General features: G+C 43.4%; 1 protein-coding gene across 4 annotated transcripts; it reads left to right on the top strand.

The window, feature by feature from the left end:
• The first annotated feature begins 1516 nt into the window (after nucleotides 1–1516).
• Nucleotides 1517–23884, top strand: TPH1 (tryptophan hydroxylase 1). 4 transcript variants are annotated; one of them, XM_048948436.1, is made up of 11 exons: nucleotides 1517–1824; nucleotides 12597–12734; nucleotides 13671–13854; nucleotides 15293–15393; nucleotides 16069–16136; nucleotides 17656–17852; nucleotides 18346–18481; nucleotides 18953–19079; nucleotides 20127–20222; nucleotides 20764–20897; nucleotides 21190–23884. In XM_048948436.1, exons 2-11 carry the CDS (start codon nucleotides 12615–12617, stop codon nucleotides 21362–21364), a joined length of 1338 nt encoding a protein of 445 aa, XP_048804393.1. In that variant the 5' UTR covers nucleotides 1517–1824; nucleotides 12597–12614; the 3' UTR covers nucleotides 21365–23884. The 4 variants fall into 4 exon arrangements, with proteins under 4 accessions (XP_048804393.1, XP_048804392.1, XP_048804394.1 ...); XM_048948435.1 differs by lacking the exon at nucleotides 1517–1824 and adding an exon at nucleotides 10927–11082; XM_048948437.1 differs by lacking the exon at nucleotides 1517–1824 and adding an exon at nucleotides 11324–11434 and having other exon boundaries at nucleotides 21532–23884.
• The last annotated feature ends 61 nt before the right edge of the window (nucleotides 23885–23945 follow it).

The raw sequence follows: 23945 nt of genomic DNA, 5'->3' as shown, positions 1-23945 counted from the left end.
TAGCCCACCACCAACTTGTTTGCAGCATTTTCCTGATGGGGTTGCCTAAGTTGGATAATAGCCTGTCAAGTAGTAGGACAAATGGGTGGTTTCCATGAATGGCAAACCAGCTGGGTCCTATCCTCTTCCACATGGTGGAAGGAACTGTAGAAGTAGGTTCATCAGCCTTGCTTCTGCAGAATATAAATTCAAATACGTTGGCATTTTTATCCTTTCTGAACTTAATGGAAGGAGACTTTAGTCATTTACCCCACCAAACAGCTGTTCTTGTGTAAGCTGTGCTGTGTGGGTGAGGCAGAGCTGTCTTTAACTGAAAGAAGTTGATGCCAAATTGTTCGTGAGGGAAATGTGCAATGTTTTTGTCGTTCAGACAGGTGTGGAAGAAACTTTGTGACATCAGGTGAGTGATGTATCTGCAACGGTGCCCATGTATTACAGCATCTTGCCAGCAGGGATCTCTCTGTGCTTGTGCTTCATGAACATAACATGCCTGTTCATTTTCTTCCCTCCGTCCTACCCATCCTTTGACACTCTGTCAAGTCAGGACTCGCTGAGCTTGCTGCTTCAGAATGGCTTTATCTGTAAAATCAGGAGAGTGGCTTTCTTGCAAACCAAAGACCGGATTCATCCTCAGTGCCTTCTGCAGAGCTCCAGACAACAAGTGGCTGTATGAAGCATTGAACTAAAGTAACAGGAACTTGGTCCTGCTTAGGCTGAGCTGCATGTGAGTTGTGGTATGAGAACACCTAGAAAATTGACGTAGAAATTGGACCACAAGGCTTGCAATATTGGTGTAATAATTTCACTCAGAGATAGGAGTATTGGTGGTATTTTTGACTCCTGTTTTGTGTCCATCTGGTATCTTAGTCCCACACAGCAATGTGCTCCTGGTGGGGCAACGCCACATATATCCAAAGAAATCTGGTGTGTGGGGAAGAAAACTGATAAGAAATGCTTAATCTGCTCCCTTCATGGTGTGAGGAGATTGTTGCTGCTGAGACAGTATTTTTGTCTCAGACCTTTCATTTCTGATAACCTAAACCATGAAACATAATATGCTGATAATTTCCATGCTTCTCCATATCCATGTCAGTCTGCTTTCTTAATTTTCTTTCATTACATGTTTAGTTCATGTATTCTTATAACTGCTAGGTAATTCCTTTTTCTCTGAGATTGTGTGTTGTTAGCATTAATTGGGCATAACTACCTTTGATTATAACTAAGCCAAGCACACACGAAATGTTCCAAATATTTGTATGTCAATCACATTCGTAGTTAGATATTGATGTGGAAAAAGTATGCTACCTTGGCTGTGTTCTTGTATATTTTTTTTGTTTGTGTGTGTTTTCTTTTTATATCTTGAAAATCCATACTCTTTCCCACTAGTTCCTTGCTCTTTATGGAGGTAGAGTTATGAAGGCAGCAGCATCTCCATGATACTTTCACTCTATTTTTGTTGTTTTGTCTCCTAGTCATGGCAATTCCATAGTGCATCCTTTGTTTTCCAAAGAAAATTAAATAGTGTCAATTTTTCCTTTTTAATGTCTGCTGTTTACTTAATTTTTTGTTCTAGATGATGATGAAATTCATGTGCTCAGCTGAACTCATTGATAAAGGACAAGCCTACGTCACCTGGGACGAGGAGCAGCCAGCTGTAATGTTATACAATTTCTCCAAAATCCTTCATGTGCAGGCAAAAAAAGAAAAAGGCATTGAGCAGCTGCTTATTCACTCCCCAGTCACAGTGCTGTGCATCAGCCATGCAGTTAGTGCCCATCACTTGGAGCTGACAAGGCGTGTACTAAGTGAACCTGACATTGCAAGGTTGGTAAAATAAGCCAGGTTATTTCCAACAGCTATCAGTGAAGGTCTTGCAATGGGAAATACTGTTCCTATTCCTTCTTGCCTCCCCAGTTCAATGATTCATCTCTTACCTTTTGTTGTTGTTGTTGTTGTTAGCAGGGAGCTAACATCTGAGATTGATAAGAGAAAAGATGTGCTTCTGAATGCTTGTGAAGAAAATGAACAATTGCAGGAAAAAAAGCTGCTGGGCTTCTTTCTGCTTTCTTTCTTCCAGTTCAGATCTCAGAAATTAGCTGTCACAATTCTGGGCAGCAGCAAACTCTGAGAACTGAGTTCTGTACAGACACCAATGCAAACAAGATTGCTTGAAAAAGAGACTGTGCTAGGTGAAGTGAGGCAATAACACTAGAAAAACTGATGAGGAAGGAGAGAGGATGTAAAACAGGAAAAAAACTGTAAGAATTATAACAAAGGGGAGAAATACCAACTGGTTGTGATGTTGAAAGAGGAAAGTATTATCAGCAGTATTGTTAGGATTCTAGATTTGCCCAGGCAGAATATCTAATGTGTGATCGCCCATTGAAAAGGTCTCATGTTGATCACATTTTGTGTTTTTGAAGTTGAATCTCTTTTGTAGTTTTTTCTACTTGCATGGCAGTGAGACAAGTTAAAGGTGGAGACCACACAGCAGGTGGGCAAGCTAATGTTGCTTGTTTTCCCCCAGTTTTGCTGACTGGCTGCAGCACAGAGGTGCAGAGCCCTCCATGATGGAGGGGAGGTGGTTTCTGCTGTTTTTTCCCCCTGCATAGCACTGGCCTTGCACATGCCTGAAGTGAGTTGCTAAGCAGAGCCCTGTAGGGATAGTGGTTGTGTTGCACTCAGCTCTGAGCAGAGCAGAATGGGTTTGAATAACTAGCTGGGTATCAAAGAGTAAGGACCTGTATTTAATTGAGGAGAACTAAAACCTGCTCTATCTAACTAAAACCTACCTCTATCACCACTCACTCCAAGTACAGATCTACAATTTTGAATGTGACTTCAGCAATTTGACATGGCACAAATTGAAAACGGTGTGACTATTACATTCTACAGGGCTTAAAATGAAAGCCTGAATCTCTTACATTTATGATAGTTTCTCTGTGCATGTAGTGTATGTTTGATAAGGGACTGCAGGTTTGCTCCTGTCATTACTGATGTCCCACGTAGTTGGCACTCACCTACTTCCTGCCCCTTCATCCATAGTCCCAAGAAACCTTAGGAAAGCGAAGGTGCTTTGACATTGTCCTGCATTGCAATGATAGCTGTCATTTATTCTGTGCTTCAGGTTAAGCAAGCTCCATTTTAATTTTGCACTGAGCTTATATCAACATTACTTACGTTGTCGTGCGCGCTGTTTTTGGTGGCAACCCTGTTTAAAGCAGCTGTAAGTTTAATGAGCTGTCTGTTAACCTTTCATAGAAAGGAAGTGCTTCTGTCGCTTACTCTAATGAAATCATAAAAATCATTTCCTGTCTCCAGCTGTAGCCCAGTCCTCCTATCTTCTGTCAATAGGAGGATATTGAGACGTACAGGAAAATACACACACGTTGATCCCAGTATGCAGTATAGTCTCGGTGTTGTATTTTAGTGCAGCAAATTGTAATTAGCCATGATGTCAGTGGCTTTTATTTTCCATTATGAGTTCTCTGTATTGCGCAAACTCTTTCATTCAACATGAAAGAGTTTCCTCATCAATCAGGTGGGAAGGCTGGGTGCAAGTGCTGTGTTTGTCCTGACCTGATTCCATGAGCTGAGAGAGTAGAAAAGAAGGAAAAACACTTCAGGTTAAGTGGGAAAAGGCCAAACTGCAAAATATCTCTATTTTGTCATTTGGGATGAGGCCACTAGAATGAGTGAATGGAAGGAGGTAAAAGAGTGGATAGAAACAGTGGGAGCAAAGGAAAGGAGAAAAATGAATGGTGAAAACTGGGAAGAGCAAGAGAAGATGTGAGCTTTGTGGGTTCTCTTGGTGGAATATGTAAGAAGGGGAAAACGAAAAAGAAACATGGCTTAATTGCCTGTGAGCTATAAAATGGTGCAGATCCAAGCAAGGTCTTCAAAGCCCCCAAAACACATTGGCTCTGAGTGATGGAGCTGTTTGTGGGAGGAAATCCCAAACCCAAATGAAGGGGTGATTTCTCCTTTTGCTAGAGCTCAGTGTTACACCAGTTGCTCTCTCGCAGTTACAAGAGTAGCAACAGACTGAAAATAACCCCGGGCTGCTCCACAGCGGTCAGCTTCTGCTTTGGAAGAGCACTTAACACTGCAGTGTGTTCAGGTGGTGGACTTGGTGGGTTTTTTTTGGTCCACGGTCTGAAGTTTGAGAGAGCATTTTTGGAAGAACCTGCTGAGTGCAGTATGGCATGAAGTGGTTGGTTGCCCTTACAGGGAAAGGCACCGCAGTCGTGACTTCCAGTCGTTCTGCCGATCCCCACGTTTACTCAGACTTAAAAGAAGTAAACTTAATTACATTAAACAAAGCATTTTCTTTGCAAACATGCTCTGGTCCCTCTTGCCTCTACTGAGAGATAACAAAAGGCTTATGAGTAACAGCTGCTGTCCTTTTTTTTGACCTGTTGCAGGAGGCTGGCAGGACCGTGCACAGGTGTAGTATGTTCACGGGATCAGAGGAAGAGCCCATGGGGGTGTTTGAAACTGGGTTTTTTGAATGTAAATCTCTACAGTAAGTTGGCAAAAGCATAAAGCCATCAAGGTGTCAGTGGTGCCTGTTGCAGGTCAAGATGATTTTGAATAACAGCAGAGATGTTGGAGCTGGAGCCTTATCAGAACAGACGAAAGCACTTCCATCACCTGCTTGTTGTTTTCAGCTCAAATGATGTAGCATGTATCAATGCAGGTGTTATTTATAGTCCAATTTACCAGCAAATCTCTGACAACTGCCTTCATCATATGAGTTTTCAGGTAGATTTGGACCTGCCTATCAGGAAATTCGTTCTAGACTGTACTTTTGTGTGTTAATAAAGAAGAAATGGGTAAGGTGAAAAAGGCAAGGAATACCAAATCTGATGGCCTTTGTGCTCTAATTCTGCTGTATGTTCTAATTAGCCTACTAATTCAGTTACTAAGTTTACAACAAAGATTATAAAACACAATTTGTTCTGGGCTGAAAAACAGATATACAAACAAGCAAATGCTCTGACCATGGAATTTGCCAGATAGTAAAAACTATTAATGAACTTTTTCCCCATCTTTCTCTTCTCAAAGTCAGTGCTTTCTTTGTCCCTCTCTAGTTCTCTTCCATTTAATACCTAGAGGTAATGTGAATAGGTGAGAGGTTCAGTGTTCATCAGGCCACTAACTGTACTTCTGCAAATTGCACCAAGCCCTGCTTGCACAGATGCAGCTTTGTTCGATCTCCACAAACTTGTCCTGATTTACACTGGCATCCTCCTGTCAGTGTTCATGGTTACGTGTCTGATCACAATTTACCACCCTAATCTTTTATCCATTATCCTGCTTACTCTTTAGCTAATGCTTTTAGCTTTGAATATTCTTTTAATGCCATATTTCTCTGAAACAGAATTGTGCCCAAGTGTTACTAAAAGCAAAGCTTTCTAATCAGGCAGATGAAGCTCATTAGTGTTGTGTTTTCAAAAAACCTTTCTTTGATGCAAACTAATTAATTTTTACCCACTGCAAAATCGTCTTAACTGTAATGGGAGCTTAAATCTAATAAGATAAAAGAAACTCTGATGGAAAAAACAGCTGTTGTGAGAACAGGGTGCGACAAACAGCTTTTGCTAATCTTGGAAATGATGATCTGCCTTGCAGCTCCAAGGCTGAACGTTCTGCAATTGCCTGTGTTTACAGTCCCTACAGGAAATTGATGGTTTTACATTGCTTGCTGTTTTTCATCCTTACAGCAGAAGGTGACTATGAATTAATTCACTTTGTTTGTGCTGACCAGTGGTCAGTGTTAGAGTTTAGACAAAACTGCACCTCCATAGTTTGTTCTGCTGTGTGAATATGAGGATTTCAGAGGCTGGGGAGGGAGCTAAAGCCTCTGTGCTGAGAACAATCCTCCAAGCTCGTTTCACTTCAAAACATAAATGGAGGACCATAAACAATTGGCTTGCAAGTAGAAATCTGGACTCATCCTCAGTTTCTGATAGTCTGATCATTTTTAGCAAGGAGGCAAAGTGCAAAATTATTTCAGCAGTCAGAACTAACATCTGTTTGGTTGGACCTTAGAGTAGACTCCTGATTTTCCTTGGCCATGCTATGTTTAAGATGTATGAAATATGTTGAATGCTTCTTTATGCTGTGACAAATCTAATGTGAGACAAACTTCCCAGATGAATATGAATACAGTAGAGGCTGAATGCTGGTGCACGCTCTTGGTAAGCCTCTGTTGTCAGAAGAGCCTGAAGAGCTCCTTTTCTCTTTTCTGAGTGGATCAAAGCCTGCTGAATCGCTTTCTGAGCTGTGCTTACTCATATCATTAGGAGGTACAAAGCTTCCTCCTTTGTTAGCTTTTTCCACCTCACTTTGAATGCAAAATATTCTGCTGTTATACTAATTAGGCCAACTGGCTGAGGTTAACAAACACTCAGTTGCTTCTCTTATCATCATCCTTATTTGTGCATTTGACTATTTCACTTGGGGTTTGCCTGTGATGTGAAAGAATTGGATAATTCTGGAGGGCTTTTAGTAGCAATGATGAAATAGTAGAGCCTGAGTCACATTGCAGACAAGCTGTGCTGGCCTTGACCCTCACTGGTCCAGCTTGGCCTCAGACCTGCCTTGTCACCACCACAGGACTCTCTGGAGATCTGCTGGTGGCACTCAGTTGCTGTGCCCTGAGTCTGCCCTGCTCCCTTGCACAGGTACAGGGCACTGCCCACCCACCTGCTGTGAGCAGTCCTAAATGGTGCTGTAGAAGGGGTGTGGATGTGTGAGCCTTAACCATCCAGCTGACCATTGGTCACGTGCACCAGCAGGGAAGAATTGGTGCTACCCACAAGCAGAACGGTACTTATAATGCTCAGGTCATGCTGCTGGAAACGCAGTATTTACCCATCCTCTCTAAGCTATGTGCAGAGTTGCAGTACATAGGTCGATGTGCCAAATTTCCCTCTTGGCTTTCCCCAGCCCTGGCTCATGGCTGTGGTTGGACTGAAGCTGTTTGCTATAATAAAAATGGGAATTTTTGCTGACTTGCACTCTCCCAGAGATCTGTCACTCCCTGCACGTTTAACCTGAGGTCGCTTGGCCAACAATGAGCAGATTTAAAAAACCAAACAACAAAAGCAGCATAGAGAGCTCTTTCAGGATTTTGGTTCCCCATCAGACAACAGTTGTGTTTGAAAAAGAAGATTAGTGATAACATTCACTGGTGAAAGCATGGCAGAACCTGGTTTCTCCCCTGCCCCAAAGAGCATCCTAACTAGCTGATGGGAGAATCCCCCTGTTGAAAGCTGAGGCTTTTAGATCTGTGCATTTTCAGACAAAATTGAAAAGTTTTTTGATTTTGTATCTGTTGAACTCCCAGTCATGGAAAAAAAAATATCTGAAACATAATGATAAGTTTTCTCTTTTTAGTCAAAGGTTGGGATACTGAGGATCAGATCAGAAAGTGAATGGAAATGAGTGCTGCTGGTTAGGTGTTGTTATGATCCATGCTTTGTGAAGATGAAAATCAAGTAGAAGAAAATGAGTTAGATTTTCAGGCACCAGGACATGACAGCATCTATAAAACAAGAGCAGAATATGAAGATGTGTAAAAGCTGAACTGAAAAGAAATGACTCCTTCCAGCACTTGAAAGGAGATTATAATTAGGAGGAGGAAGAACAACTTTTCACATGGTCTGATAGAGATAGGACAAGGGGGAGTGGCTTTAAGCTAAGAAAGGGGAGATTGAGGTTAGATGTCAGGAGTAAATTCTTTCCTCAGATGGCAGTGAGGCACAGGCTGCCAGGGAGGCTGTGGATGCCCATCCCTGAAGGGTTGGATGCCCCTTCAAAGCCAGGCTGGATGGGGCCTGAGCAGCCTGAGCTGGTGGGGGCAACCCTGCCCACAGCAAGGGGGCTGGGACAGGCTGGGGCTGAAAGGTCCCTTCCAACCCAAACCACTTTATCATTCTGTGACTGGTGGACATCTTCAGGAAATGACTGAACTCCCTCTCTTCATTATTAGTTCTGGCAAATTTAGGACTTTTTAAATAGTTTCAGAGGAATGCATGATGATGTTCATCTTCACTCTTCCCTGTGACTTCCATAGTGCTTGCCAAAATGCTCTGTGATTCTTGGATATGACTTGTTAATTAATGGAAAGACAGAGGGTTGTGATTAGAATGTGTTTTGGCTTTTTTTTTTTTTTTTTTCCTGGGGAAGGTAATTATGATAAGGGCAGACTTAGTATTAAATCGCATTAAACCTGTTTTGTTCAGGGATTTAAAACTTTATACCTTTCTCAGAAAAAGGTATAAAGTGGCCACATTGCCTCAGGCAAATGCTCTGGTTGGAAAGGGAGATGGCTGGACCAGTGAAGCCCAGAGGATGGCTGAAGATGTTTCTATCCCAGCAGTGATGCTGTAGAATTACCACCTTGGAGATTAGAGCACTTTCTCCTGCCAGTCAGGGAGAAGGGGTAATTCACACTGGTGACCTTGATGGGATTGAGCCTTAGGGCTCACTGATTCTCTCCTTCAGTGCTGCAGCATCCAAGCTGTTAATCCCATTTTTCAGCAGAAGATTAACATCTGCAGCTCATTTCTCTTCTGATTTTCCTTGGCTCTTGCCACATCAGTTATGATGAGTGGTTTTGTTGAACAAAATCACCCTCTCATTCTGCCTCTCTCTTTCCCCTAGCACTGGAGCATTCAGGAACCCCTGTGCTGCATTGGGGTTTTTGTTTTCTTTCTTTGTTTTAATCTCCATAGACCACCTCTCTCCCAGGGTTGGTGAATGGAAAGCTTGTCCTGTGTCTGGAAAGATGTAACAGCTGAGATGAGCCCCTATTTATTTTACCTATGCCCTATGGAGAGCTCTTCCCCGTGGGAGGAAAGGAGATGTGGCACTGAAGGTTTATGTTGGTCCGTTTCACAGAACAGCAAAAAAAGGAAAGTCTCTTTACTATCAAGGGCAAAGTCTGGATGTGCGACAGCCTCTCTTAACTCTTATCAGCCTAAATGTTTCCCTATGCATTTATCTACAACTGCGTTCCTGGAGCTATTTCCATGAAGTGCCAAGAAGGCATGGGACTTCTCTCTCTGCCACCCCCTCTCACTTGGAGCCAGAGGCTGCTGAGGAAAGGAGGACTCATTTAACAGGAGGAATTACGAGCGGATAATGTAATTGAAAGCCAGCTCTTGGAGCATTCACGGTTGCTCGGTGCCAGTGTGACAGGTCTCATGGCAGCCCTGCTTGACAAAACGTTGCCTTGCAAAACGGTGATGAGCTTGACCCACTTCTGAGCAGGGTCAGACCTGCACTTGATCCTCAGGTGCCGATTATCTGTCTGGAGGGCTTTGCATGTATGAGAGGCTGTATGTGAGAAATCTCTGGTGGGCTTAAAAAAACGAAAATAAAAATCACAGTATTGCCTTCTGCTGTGACACAAGGAGAGGGCTGTTTCCCTGTGCCCCAAGTTCTCTTTGTCCTCCCCAATTCCTTCCTGCTGCAGGGTCCCTCAAGGATTCTAACATCCTGCTGAGAGCCTGTGGCCTCTCTCCGTGTCAGTGCTCCTGTTCAGCAGCTCCTGTTCAGCTCTATGCCAGTTCGGATGCTTTCTGGGTCACTCTTTACCTCCTAGGGTGAGATGGGCAGCACTGCAAATGTGGTAATATTCTTTGCGCTGCACTCTACGCTTACCTGCTGGTGGCTTTGCTGTGCCATGTTGTTCTTCTCTGTCGTGGGGGCCAAGGCTACTGTTCTGACATAGTAGGTTATGCTGCTGGCTTTGGAGTGAAACACAGTTCTCATCCCAAGCGATCTGTGCGTGCACAGGACCTGGAAGCCAATTGTGGAGAGCAGAGCAGGCTCCAGTGAGCACCCAGTGAGGGCAGGCTATAATTGAGTCAGTTCATGCTGCACGCTTCTGCCTTTTCAGATCGTAGAGCATCAGCTGTGGTCAGTGAGGGCTTCTTGCTCAACCAGTGAGCTGAGTTTAATCAGTTCCACGAGATTCTGGGTGCCCAGGTTATCTTTTTATGTAATGAGCTGTTTTCATGTTAGGTTAAATTTCCTTGGCTGTTGCTGTGCTGCTTGCCTTGAAGCAGCTGTTGGAGAAAAAAGCACAGTTAAAGCGGTCTGAACTCAACTGTCTTCTGACAGTTCTGAGGAAATGAGAACTGTATTTTGTGTTTTCTTTGGAAATACTATGAGGGATGAGCTCAGCATTTTGATAGACAAGAAAACAGGGGCAACGGAGCTGGCTGCTGTCAGGGAGCACCCAGCCAGTAAAAGATGCTCACCTGCATCTGCAGGGCTACCCAGGGCGTAATGCCAGCAAGTCACAGCAGAGCGATGCCGGTCCTTGTTGCCGTGTGTGATGGGTCAGGGAGAGCCAGTGGAGCAGTCATCTATCAGAAGCACCTTCCTGAGCCTTGTTTGTAGTTTCATGATGAATGTCATATCTCATACGTTTAAGATTCTGCATAAAGGTGATACGAACTGTTTGCTTTTTGAGTCAGCTTGTATGATGGGGAGAGCTGTTCAGCGAGCAAGAAGGGAAACGTCTGGTGTAGAGCTAAGACATAAAGAAAATGCAGTACTGTGTGCTGTATGAAAAGGAAAATCAAGGCACCCGGTCATGAAATGTATCCTGTTCCCAGCTGGAATAGGTTGGCTTTTCCAGCTTCATTGCAACTTAGGGCCGTGCTCATTCAGTCCTGCAGTGTTGGAGGGCTGCACCCCTAAAGCCTCTGAGGGGTTTCGCTCCCGGGGAGCGCTTTGCCTTCAGCTGAGTAGCGCAAATCCCCTCGTTCCACGTCTGACCCGAGAGCAAACAGCGGGCACGGGCGCAAGCGGGTTGCGATGAGGGAGTGGGAGAGGAAGGAGGGAAAAACCACGGCGGGCTCCCGCTGCCCTCGCCGGGCGGCCCGTCCCGCCCCCGCCTCCTCCTCCGCCCCGCGCGGGGGGATTAGGGCCGGCTCTCCCCTCCATAAAGCGGCCGCCCGGCCGGCCCTGCCCATCCCGTCGCAGGGCGCCATGCAGGCCGTGCCCCGGCGCGGCGGTTCTCTGGAGGGGGCGCCGTGCCCGCGGGAGGCCGGCGAGCAGGTGAGCTGCGCGGGGCGGGCGGGCCGTGCTGCCCTGGGACGGAGGTCCGAGCGGGGCTGGGGGTGGCCCTTGCTTCTGGAGGAGACAGGGGAGAGGCAGACGCGTCGGAACGGGTCGGCGGTACGGCACGTGGAGGAAAAAAATGAAACGGGCAACAAAAAACAGCTGGGCAAAGGCTTGGGTCTCTTGTCAGAACAAAACTCCTGCGAAGATCTTCGGTGCGGCTGAAAAACGCGCCTGTAAGGTGATGCTGAGTTGCAGCCACCTGTAGGGTCACATGTCTTCATCCTTCTCTGCTAGGAAGGGTGTGAGGAGTGCAGCGAGAAAGCAGCCAGCTGCGTCAGGAGTACGGGTAATGGCAATCTGTGACAAATACCCGTTTAGAAGGTGTTCTGGTGTTCAGCTTTCAGATCTGCAATGTACTTTCCTTTAGACAGGTGCTTTTGGGTAATTTTAAATGTTGGATACCTACCGATACAAAGAACTGAGCTGCAGCACGTAATGCTAAGTATCCATCCTATGGGGAGTGATGTTTTCCTGGGGAGGAAAGGGAAGAGATTGCTATGGGCTTCAGGAGGAGCAGTTTTTATCCAGAAAGCACTTAATAGCTTTTTGAACTTGAAAGGCCCCCTTTGTGTGCTTTCATGAAGGCAAGTCATGTTGATGCCAGGTCAGTTAATATAGCACAATAATGATTCCTCGCCACCATACCCTCCTAAGGGCTGGCAAGTGATGGCACACGAAGGCAGGGTGTCAGGCATGATTAGAGCTCAGTTACTGATAGGGAATATAGTGAAACTGGAGGAGTTGCTTTTGCGTTCGCATTTGCTCTGGTCCTGCACCAACATGGTTGCTGCATTAATGCAGACCTGTTAGAAGTCCGTTCTTGTACTAAAAGCCAAAGATTAATGCTGGTTTAGGGCTAAAGGTGCAAATGATGTGCATCTGGCATGGCAGGCATCTGAATTTCTCTTCTGCAATTTGTTGAAATTTATGTTAGAGGTCACTGGTAGAATTTAGTGTAAGGATACTCTGCGTGGTGGTGTGTTTTATTTGTTTGCCTCTTAGAAATGTTGCTTAATAAATGATGTCACCCGACCCTAAGCACAAAGTTAAACTACTAAAATATAAAATAAGAACACACGTTTTCAGTACGTGTGGTTTGTCCCAGCTGTGCACCTTGTAACGTTACCTGCAGCTATACTAGATCTCATGAGCTGAAGGCAGTGATCCTGAGTGTGGAATCAAACCACCCTGCTTTTTATAAATCATGTCGAATAATTAGCCCCATGGTTTATGCCTTCAAAATCCACTGTGTATTTATGATGGGCACTTCATTGCTTCTACAGCAGCAGCATCCAAGTGGGGTTAGGTTTAAACAAAGAGCAGTGTCTGCACTTGGGCAAAGCTAATAACCCATGTATTGTGGGGTTTTGGTTTTTTCTTTTCTGCCTGGAGTAGCCCTGCTCAGCGCCTATTCCTTGTGATTCAGATCCTTGTTTGTTTACATGTAGCTAAGTAAGTCCAACTACATGATGATTGAAGATAATAAAGAGAACAAAGACCACGTGCCTGAAAGGGGAAGAACTGCCATCATTTTTTCCTTGAAGAATGAAGTCGGAGGCCTTGTTAAAGCTCTAAAACTCTTTCAGGTATGCAATAATTATATTTCTATAACGGATCTACTTTTTGTTTATTATTTTAAAGGTAGGTTTGGCACACAGTGGAATTAATTACATCCGTTTATTAAGGATGTGATTCCTAACGTGCCTCCCGCTTTGCACCCAAAATTATCCACAAACGTACACATATGCCTCAGAAGTTGGATGCTGGCTTAATGTCTTAAAAACTCTTCTGCACTTACAAAAAATTGGAACAGATTCCTCTTGTTCCTTCACGAAAAAGGATTGCACTCATTGTTTCTGCTGCATATAAGAAGTGGACGTGCTGATGATACACACCTGGGGTGCTGATGAGCTGCCTGCAGTGCTGCTGTCACTCTGCCTGGCTGGACTGAAGGTGGCAGAGGTAGTGCAGCAGTCCCACTGTGCTCCTTTCCTTGCTGTCCTGCAGGGAATGTGGCACTATCACTGTGCTGTCATTTGGCCCTGAGCCTGGGGGTTGCTGCATGATCCTGGTGTAAGACGTATGATTAAATCGTTTTTTAATAAAAGAAAAGTGAAGTTCATGTCTGGAAAATGACTGCTTTAAAATCCTTTGCTTGTGAGATAATTCCATGGCAATGTGATTGGCACTGTTGTGGATTTCCCTAGACCAAGTCACTGATCAGCTTCCTATGGGCAGGATGAAAGAAAAAAGGTCTGTGAAATTAAACATCCTTAGTGTGTTTCTCTTCAATGAAATGAAACCAAAATAACTCAAAGTCTTTCATTTTCTTTGGAATAGGTGGCTTTTTAAAAATCAGTTTCACCACTAGCAAAAACCAGGCTACTACCAGGAGAGCCAATTAACTAAAATACCTTCACGTAGATGGTGAATATGCTGTGTCAGCAGAATACTTTTGTTTTTAAAGAATGAAATTTAGATTTTAGTCGTTCTGCTTGAAAACATTACCTCTTACAAAACAGGAAAAGCATGTGAACCTGGTGCACATCGAGTCACGGAAATCCAAGAGACGAAATTCAGAGTTTGAAATCTTTGTTGACTGTGACAGTAATAGAGAACAACTGAATGAGATCTTCCAGCTCCTCAAATCCCACGTCAGCATCGTCTCTATGAACCCAGCAGAACATTTCAATGTGCAGGAAGATGGTAAGTACAGAGGGCAGCGCTGGTAAAGAGAAGGCATTACTGCTCTTCTCAGTGTGCTAATTTGAAACCTTTTTACTTTGTCTGTATGTGCACATGCATAGTGCTATGGGTAGCTGTCAGGTTTGTATTTCTGTGCCATCGCTGCATGGTTTGGTTGACAGGAGCAGGGCTTTGTTGCCTGGTGTCTTCTAGAAGAGCTGGCTGTTTGGCCATCTGCTCTCCTGGCTTTTCTCAGCACAGTATAACTGCTCTAAGTGGGGGTCCCTGCACCAGCAGAGACTGATGCAGGCCACTGTGATGTTGCCACATTCAGGCGGAGTCTGACTGAGGGCTGGGCTGGTGCTCCATGACATCAGAGGTGGCATACTGATATACACCAGTTAAATTCAGGTACTGGACGGTGTGGGAGAGGGGTTCTGCCATTTCCTCATGCAGTTCTTGACTTAAATACTTTTTTTTAAACGTTTTTCATAATACGTGGTTGCTTATATCAGTGTGAAAGAGAAGGTGGCTTCTCCAAAGTAATTGGAGATGCTTCAAATCTTGTTCATATTTGCTCTCTCAGAACTCGGGGCAGCACAAAATGACTGTCATATTTTTCTCAGCCACCATGCTTGGCACAGGCTAGTAGGCATGGAAAGGGAAGATCTGGTGTCTGCTGGGTAAAAGTTTCTTATTCTAGCTCTAGGAAAGGAGAATCTCAATCTGAACAATTTCCCCATCCTTACTAAGGAAACTGAGGAGCATTAGGAGAGAAAAAAATCCTTTGGTAGTTACAGTGTATTAGCAGCCGTGCCAAGAGCTTGTTAAAAGCTTTTTGCCTAAAAACCAAAACAACACCAAAAATCGCCTCCAAAGAAATGAACCCCCAAAATCCTCAGTAGTGAAATTAATTATGCATCTCTCTGAGGCTACATGGCTGAAGCTGCCTCCTTCTTTTCCTCTTCCCTCTGTAAAGCCTGATGTTTCTGGAGCACATAAGCACCGAGCAGCGTTTCTTGCCAGTGAAGCAGGATGGGAGGACTCTAACCTTCTCCACTCTGTCCAAGGAAAATCAGTTCTCTTACTCCTTTACGTGCTTTGTGCCCTGGAAGGCTGTGCACAAGGTGGCCTTTGCTCCGTGGCAGCCATTAGCTGCTGCTCTAACATTAATACTAACAACAGTCAGGGCCACTGAGAACCCATATTAACTGTTTCCTCCCCAAATCTTCTGATTTGGAGTATGCTGTGCAGTCTGTGGGCAAACTGGCAGTGACAGAGGAGGAAGTATGAACTGGAGGCTGGTGCCAGATAGGCAGCAGGCTCCCTTGTCCTGTTTGTAACCCTTTTAATTTATAGATTTTGCCTGTAACCGCCATAGCCAGACTTGAAAGTAGCATTTCCTCCGTCAGCACGCTTGGCATTATTAATAACCTTGTGGATTCCATGCGTTCCGTAGAGATGGAGAACATTCCCTGGTATCCAAAGAAGATCTCAGATTTGGATAAGTGTGCAAACCGAGTGCTGATGTACGGGTCCGATTTGGATGCTGACCATCCAGTAAGTATCTTACCCCTTCCATGCACAACGCTCAGTGAAAAGTACATTGTGGAACTTGCTTTTAAAACATGAAGCGTTTCCTCCTCTCTCTTGTTCCCTCCGCAGTGTCTCTGGGGGTCTAAGAACCTTCTCGTGGGGGTTTCATGTCCTTTCCTAGTTCAGGCAAGGCTGATACTGAATGTGGCTCCTATGCCTTTCTGTGAAGCTTGCTCATGTAGAGGACTGGGGCTGGGCCCTGAGCGGTCACATAAGTACAAAAACAAAATGCTGTTGTGAGACAGGCTTGGTTTTTCCTCTCTATTTCTTCCTTACTACAGGTGGAGCAAACTAATTAGAATTTGCACAGTACAAATGGACAATTTCTTTCGTAATTTGAAATAAGCAAGAAAGTGACCAAGTTTGTGTATGTACTAACGTGACTAAAAGGAGCCTTGTCTTCTGAATATATACTGCATGCATAAAACCACTGATGTTTGCTTTGAATTGACATATTTGCTTATTTTACAGTTAATAAACATTTCGATCTACAGCTATGAGGTTCCTCTCCATCTTATATAGTATACTTTAATATTTACCACTGAAGAACTTTCAAGTATCTTGCTTTAAATTAACTTATATACTACAGCTTGAAAACCCATTTAACTTTGCTTTTTCTTTCCTCCTTGCTCTCCCCAGGGTTTCAAAGACAATGTCTATCGTAAGAGGCGAAAGTATTTTGCAGACTTGGCTATGAACTACAAGCAGTAAGTTCAACTTCTTCCAGCGAAAGCCATCTAGGTGCTTTGAAATAGCAACAGAGTGGACTGCTACATGTTACCTGGGCTCAGATCTCACTGAGATATACTTGTCTCAGGAATCAGAGCTAGAAGGATAAAGTGAAGGGAGATTTAATGCAAGATTTAAAGGTTGATCTAGGTAATGCAAGATTAAAAGGTAGATCTAGGCCACCTTACAGCTTCCTGGGTCTCTAGTCAGTCTGAGAATCAGCTCATGGCTGCATGGGCATTGTGGTATCTGTGGCAGCACTAATCCCCAAATGGGCAGCAATGTCAGCATGGGCTTCCTGCAGTGGGGTGTGTTAAGGCACTGGGTTCTCTCCCCCCTTTTCTGGAAATGGGTGCAGCAAAGGAAGGGAGGGGGCAGCACATCTACACAGCTGTCTGTCCAGGACATGCATACGCTGCCAGGGCTGATCTCCTTTGCAAAGGAGAGGAAGGGGAGGAAAAGTTGCTAGACAGCCCATTGACCACTGAGTTATAAACTCTCTGGGCAAATGTTAATACTTGAGTTTTATTTCCTGGTTTAGAATAGAGCATGCGATGCGTAGATAAGAATTCTGTGAAATGGAATTCAAAGAGCTGCTGTCTTTAGAGATTCTGCTTGGGGGAGGGAGCTCTTAAAGCTGGAGGAGTTTCATAGCCCAGCGCTAAACATTTTTTTCTGAACATGTTTTTTGCATTACTGTTGCCTGTGTGAATATTGACACCAAATTCCTCAACTGGGAATGACTTAGAAATGGCAGATATCTAGAGCTTCATGGCTCTCTGTGTTCATGCAGCTGGCCACCACAGCATGCAGGCAGTTACTGCAGATGTGTTGTTAACAGAGCTTTTTTTGGGAAAGCAGCAGCCGTGCTGGTTATCTAGCTGGCAGTGGAGGCAATGTATGACACTCCAGTTGCTTTCAGCAGCCTTCAAATCACAGCCTTGCTCTAATCTACTTTAATCAAGATCCTAAGGGTTGATTAGGATGGACCACAGTCAATATGTTCAGGCAGACACTTGTCTCCTCTGCATGGCAGCATGATTTTTACCTAACATGCATGTTTAGTTTCTTCCACTTATTGTGCTGCTAATTTAGGGGATTATCTTTTCCTAAAATAAATAAAAAAGATAGTGGAAAGTTACTGTATACAGACAGAGAGATACTACAAGGAAGAAGATGTGTTCCCAGCTCCCAAAACAAAAGATTTTGCAGTTACTGTTTGAACACTTAAGAAACTATTTACACAACTGAAACTTTCAGACCCCCGTGAAATCAATGCAAGGATTGCTATCTGTTGATTTAGGTGGAAGAGTGAGCAGGCCTAAAAGTTCTCCAGGGCACAGACCTGATCTTACCCACGTACTTGACAGTGTAATGAAATCTTAAGCTTGACCAGCTGTCCCAGCCATATGAATGTTGAACAATAATAGTAAGTAAATGAGTCATCCTTATAAGCCATTTACCAAGGAATGTCCCTTTGTCCTCATCTCCTTGTAGTGGTGACCCAATTCCCAAGATTGAATTCACAGAGGAGGAGATCAAGACTTGGGGGACTGTGTACCGAGAGCTTAACAAGCTTTACCCAACTCATGCCTGCAGAGAGTACCTTAAAAACTTGCCGTTGCTCACCAAATACTGTGGGTACAGGGAAGACAATATCCCCCAGCTGGAAGATGTGTCCCGGTTCCTGAAAGGTAGGGTATTAGTTAGGAGAAGAACTCAAGTCCATTGCAAATCACACTGTTACTATGTGGGCACAAAAAAAAATGATTCTTGGTTTTGGCTGGGAAACCTAAAAGCAAAATGTTTGCTTGTATTTGTTCTGGTCATTTAAGAGGCTTTTTGGCCTCTCTGTTTTTAATGTATTATGTCGTGAATATATGCAGTGATGGTTTGGGGGGCCATGCTAACTCTAAAGAGACTTAGGACTGGTTAAAGTGATACCTAACTGTATTCTGTTGGTTGTAGGCATGAAATCTTAAGAAATCCACCTACGCAGAGGTAGGGACACTTCTACTGAATGTTGGCCATCCTCAAGATTAGGCCTAAATTTTCTAGTCATGCCTATTTTTCTCATGTGCTCTTAAGCCAAAGTAGTGATGTGGATCTTACCCCGTTTGTAGCAGAGATGGGAACATTATGGACTTCTACTTTAAACTAACATATTTTTTCTCCACTCCTTTTTAGAGCGCACAGGTTTCACCATTCGCCCTGTTGCTGGGTATCTGTCACCCAGAGACTTCTTGGCAGGATTAGCATTCAGAGTTTTTCACTGCACTCAGTATGTTAGACACAGCTCAGACCCTCTCTACACACCAGAGCCGTGAGTAGAATGAAACGTGTGTTTCTGAGTATTGCTACCCAATACCAAGCTACTTAAAATCTGTTCAAGAATACCAGCAAGAAAACTTATTTTCAAAGGTGCTGAAGACTTCAGTCTTTGCACTGAATGTAGTGATGTTTTAGCATATTTAAGTGCCACCTTCATAAGCATGGGATTTTCAGAAGGAGAGCATGTTATTGGAAGACTCTTGTAGTTGTCATCGTGGGCAGTTTAAAGTTCATTTGGAACTGTGTTCTTAATATTAGACACCTTCATCTGCAAACTGGAGCAGCTGTACTTTTGTAGAAATGGTGTGATGTGCTTTTAGCTAAACCTGATTTGATACTTCTTTGTATTTGGGATATTGTTCAGATAATGAAGTTTCACACAAGACGCTGTTTAGTGGTGCTACTTTTTCTCTCCATCACAAAGAAAGATGAGTTTTCTTTTTTTTTTCCCCCTCTTTTCCAGTGATACCTGCCATGAGCTCCTAGGCCACGTCCCTCTTTTGGCTGAACCCAGTTTTGCTCAGTTCTCCCAGGAAATTGGTCTTGCATCACTTGGGGCATCAGATGAGGCTGTCCAAAAACTGGCAACAGTGAGTGTTTCAGTGCCCAGTGATCCCACTTAAAGCTTGGCGCTTCATTCAGCTGATCCCTCTAGCTCTAATTAATTTGGGGATTAATTTCAACATTAGCTGCAGCAGCTGCTAGACTTGAGTCTTAGCTTTAGAGCATAGAACAAGTTTCCATGCTAGGAAAAAAATACATTTTAAGAAAGATGTGACAGGTATTTTTCTTACTTCACTTAGGTCAAGTAAGTATGCAACTTCTAGGGGTAGATAACTTCTTCCAGCTTGAAATTCTGTGGTCTGTTTCCTCCAGAAAATATCTTTCTACTTCTGAGAACATAGATTAGATATAAAAACACTGAACTGTTACTTCAGTGTGTAAAATGAATTGAAATGTTGTGTTTTCACTGAATGTGAAACTAGCATTCGGTACATTTCAGCCAAGAAATTCAAATAAATAATGCAAACTCATCTTAGTTCTGGGATAACAGTTTCTTGATACATTGACAGAAATACTGAAAGGTGAAAAGTTTACATGAAAAATAATTGATTCCAGTTACAAAAGAACTGCCAGTCACAGCTAGTGGTAAAGCTTCTGCTACCTTTAATGAGACCAGAAGTAAAGCATCTAAGAAAATGGCATTCCTTGCCACATACCTGCAGGAGTCCTGAACATCAGGAAACTGAACATCTTTAACATTTTAGACCACTAAGGAACAACCTGTATTGGATTGATGCTTTCAATTGTTGAGGTCCTGTCTATCTAATGTTTCTTTTAAGCCGAATCTCTCAGGTCATTACAGTGCTTCTCAAAACAGATTAAATTGCCACATTTCTACTGGGATGAGCAGCTTCTGTCCCAGCTATGTCATCAGACTTTCTTATTAGAAACATATAATCCTGTGGTTCTTCTCTCTTCTATTTAGGTTCCCTTCGCTTTAGATATCTGAGAACGATAGCCAAGTAATGACTTGCAGGTGTTTGATACTTCCTGAGAGTAGAAGGGCCCCCATCCAGTTCACCACAAAACCTTTGCTGAAGGATAAATTTATTTTACTCCCTTCTCTGTTTCAGTGCTACTTTTTCACTGTAGAGTTTGGCCTGTGCAAGCAAGAGGGGCAGCTAAGAGTTTATGGGGCTGGCTTGCTCTCTTCTATTAGTGAGCTCAAGGTAAGAATATCCACTGCTTACTTCCCTCTTTACTTGGCTCATACTTGAGTATTTTTGTCACTGTTCTGCCATGTTTATTTATCAGGTATAATTCTTTAAAATATTTATTCTGAAAATACCTACTGTGGGGATGACTTCTAGGTGAGTTCACTGGGGTTAGTCACAGGGCAGTGTGCTTTTGGGTATGTGCTGAGCAGCTCCTGTGCCCTTCTGAGGAAGCAGAATGGATGATTGATGTATGTTCAGTTCCAAGTAACCTGTTGTCAGAAAAAGACTCCACTGTTTTAACCAGATTCTGAAAATATTGTTCTTGTTTAAAAGCAGCTTTGACCCGTATTGGCAGAACACAATCCTTTAGAGATAACGTTTGTTATGCTTAAGCCATTGTTCAGCTGCAGACATGTTTTAAGAGGCAATGCACTAAATATGGTCTCACCTCATCTTTTTTTTTATTCACTTTTTAATCTGTATCATCTTCCTTGTGGATTCTTTTGGTGGCGATATTCCTCTGGCACGTGATAACACATGATGTGTTACTTAGCACTCGCTCTCTGGCAGTGCCAAAGTCAAGCCTTTTGATCCAAAGATCACCTGCAAGCAAGAATGCCTCATTACAACTTTCCAGGAGGTTTACTTTGTTTCTGAAAGCTTTGAAGAAGCAAAGGAGAAGATGAGGTACGCTTTTTCTTGACTTCCTGTGTTTCTCAGAGGCAGCACCAGATCCTTTCATTCTTATCACAATTTTATAATAACCTTTTATGGGGCTGGAAAGCTGAGTTTAATATTTAATTGGTCTCCCATGTACTGGATGGGAGAGATGATGAACTTCGTAGTAATTATAATGATCATTAAGAAAGTAAGTGATCTGAAAAGTCATTACTGATACTGACTGCACACAGAGGATACATTTGTCTTCTGGTTAAACTTCCTCTTTATTTTTTATTTTTTATTTTTTTTGCTTTAATAGAGAGTTTGCAAAAACCATCAAACGTCCATTTGGCGTGAAGTACAATCCATATACTCAAAGTGTGCAGATCCTGAAAGACACCAAGAGCATTGCCAGTGTGGTGAACGAGCTGCGTCATGAGCTGGACATTGTCAGCGATGCCCTCAGCAAGATGGGCAAGCAGCTGGAAGTTTAACATTCCCATCATTCGTGTTGTGCGCTCAGCAACTCTTTCTTTTCCCCACTTGTCTCTTTCTAGGCACGTAACGTCTTGTATGCAGAACTTTCCTTTACTAATGGAAGAGTGAATAGCCCGTAAAGATAATCACTTTAACTCACTTTAACTTATTTTTCTGTTTAAAGTCCCTTACAGAATGTATTTCCTTCACCTCCATTCCCTGCGGATAAAGTCCTGGTGTTGCCTTGGAGAAGCTAGCAGAGGAAGAGAGAAATCACTAGGCTGGAGCAAACTGTGGATCAGGGCTAGGATCAGATGCTTCAGAGAGTGGCTCATGAGGCAATTGTAGAACAATTTGGCACAGGGAAATGTCTTTCTGATGCTAGTAGCCTATGCTGCTAATTTTGCAGTAGTGTAGACCTCATAACATAGAAGCTATAGTAATCAGTGCTTCTTTGTGCTATTAAGTTTAAATATTCCGGTTCAGAACTTGAATGATTACAGCTCAGGTACCGGGACACAAATATCTGGAAGTTTGTTATGACAAAATGGAGGGGTCATATCTCCCTTTCATAGGGATCATTCTTGCTCCCAAAGAGTTGCAGCTGTACTGAGTGGCCTGTTTCTAGTAAAACACAGAGGTACAGAGCTATTATGTGAAAGCCTAACTGATTATTTCAGGAGATTTTTCTGTCACCTCAAAGAGTTTGGAGTTTTGTTGCTGTCCATGGTGTTACACCTGAGGGAAGACACTAAGGAAATACCATTTGCCTTTTCCCTCGCTGAATAAATGTAGCCAGGATTATAGCAAGCCATCAGGTTCTGACTTAGCACAAAGCCTAAAACCATTTCAGCATTACAGTCCTATATCCAAAGTAGTTTCACAGGACTAAGAGAAGCCCAGTGCTAAAGTAACACCAGAATTTAAAATAAGGGTCAAAGTTTGTAGTCTTGTAGACATCCCATTGGTTGCTTTATTAGCCTTGCAAACTGCATGAAGATAAATTTAGCTTCTTCCTTGCTAGGCCTGAACACTTGTATTCCCCATCAAGCAAATAAGTGAAAGGTAGAAATATCTGATGGAAATCTCCATCCCTGGAGGCATCCAAGGCTAGGTTGGATGGGACCCTGGGCATTATAATCTGGTGGGTGGTGACTCTGCAGGGGATTAGAAGTGGGTGGTCTTTAAGGTACCTTCCAACCCAATCCATTCTGTGACTGTGATCTTGTGGCTATAAACACAAATATTTATACTTTCAGCTATGAGATTTTATTCTAAAGAACTCTTTATGAATGTTGGGAAGCGGTGTCCTGCTGAATTGTCTGTATAGCATAGCAGTAAAGTTGCCTGATTTCAGGACTGCATATTTCCAAGCATCCTGTAGAGCTGTATGGAGCTGTGCTGTCTGCTGTTGCTGCCAACCCTGTCTATGAAGTTAATTTATGTATGTAGACGGTGTAATAAATTTGAATTGATGATTTGTGAAGTGCAGGGTATATTTAATAACATGCTAGACCCTGGTTCTCCATATGTGGTTCTTACAAGAAAATCCAGCTTGCAACTGTGGAGGTCGCTGGAAAAATTAACTGGAATCTTAAATACGCTGGTCCAAGTCCTTTGGGAATCGGAAAGGACTTTCAAGAACCTCTGCTCTTGGCCCTGCCCTTGTTTCATATGCCTTCTCATAAGCTGCATCTGCTTTGTAAGCCATCTTTCCAAATACATTCACTATTTAAATCCAGTCTAGATAATTCTCCTATGACTTTATTAATCCACCATTGCTATTATTTTTTTTTCTAAGAGCCTTTTGGATGCATGAAAACGTGGTCTACAGCTTACATTACACTTTTAAATATATGTTAGGAACTTCCTCATTCTGAAGAAGAAACCTTCTGTTTCAAGTAGTAAGGGAAGATGTATTGTCTGCTTCTGTGCTAACGACGACCATTCAGCTGCATTTTAAAAACGATGAGGTTGTTACAGTGTTGGAATACAGGTCTGTGTTACTTGAAATCTTTCAGCTACACTGTGAGCGGCAGACCTCACACCTGCTGCATTAGCACGGCTACTGCTGGGGAGAAAACAAAACAGGAATGGTGTCTTTATTTGCATCACTGTAACAAAACATGGCAGCGATGTGCTGCCAGCAATGTAGGGCAGGTGCGTTTTCGCGTTGTTAACAACACATACCTTCAGCTTCATACATCCAACCCTTCTGGCTAGGTAGAGTATTAACAATTTACATATTTTAAACTGTTATGGAGGCTTTTTAGTCAACTAAGTAAACGTGTACCATCCTGCTGGAAATGGGTAGAACAGGTAGAATTTTCCTTCACCACTTCAGCAATAAACACAAACCATTGTGACTGAAGCTGCGTGTTTTATACTGTGACAAGGGGTTTTCTGCACCCGTGCCTTCATTCTCTTGCAAACTGCTTCAGTGAGAAGCGATTTGTCTTCTCCCTTCTAAAGGTTTCCTCGTCTTTCCGCTGAGGTCTGCGTGACCGGCCGCGGTGCCCAGCCGGGCTGTCTGGATGCAGGCGGGTTACTTCGGGCTCCGCGTGAGCAGCACGCAGCCACGACGCCACCAAGCCCTTC

The sequence above is a fragment of the Lagopus muta genome, chromosome 6 (assembly GCF_023343835.1).
Source record: "Lagopus muta isolate bLagMut1 chromosome 6, bLagMut1 primary, whole genome shotgun sequence".
Classification (NCBI taxonomy): domain Eukaryota; kingdom Metazoa; phylum Chordata; class Aves; order Galliformes; family Phasianidae; genus Lagopus; species Lagopus muta.
This window is presented reverse-complemented; position numbering and strand designations above follow the sequence as displayed.

Coding starts and splice junctions, on each gene's coding strand:
- TPH1 (XM_048948434.1), top strand. CDS start 11,360: ATGTCTTCATCCTTCTCTGCTAGGAAGGGTGTGAGGAGTGCAGCGAGA. Junction 12,735..13,670: donor AAGCTCTAAAACTCTTTCAG/GTATGCAATAAT, acceptor CTTACAAAACAG/GAAAAGCATGTGAACCTGGT. Junction 17,853..18,345: donor TGTGTCCCGGTTCCTGAAAG/GTAGGGTATTAG, acceptor ACTCCTTTTTAG/AGCGCACAGGTTTCACCATT.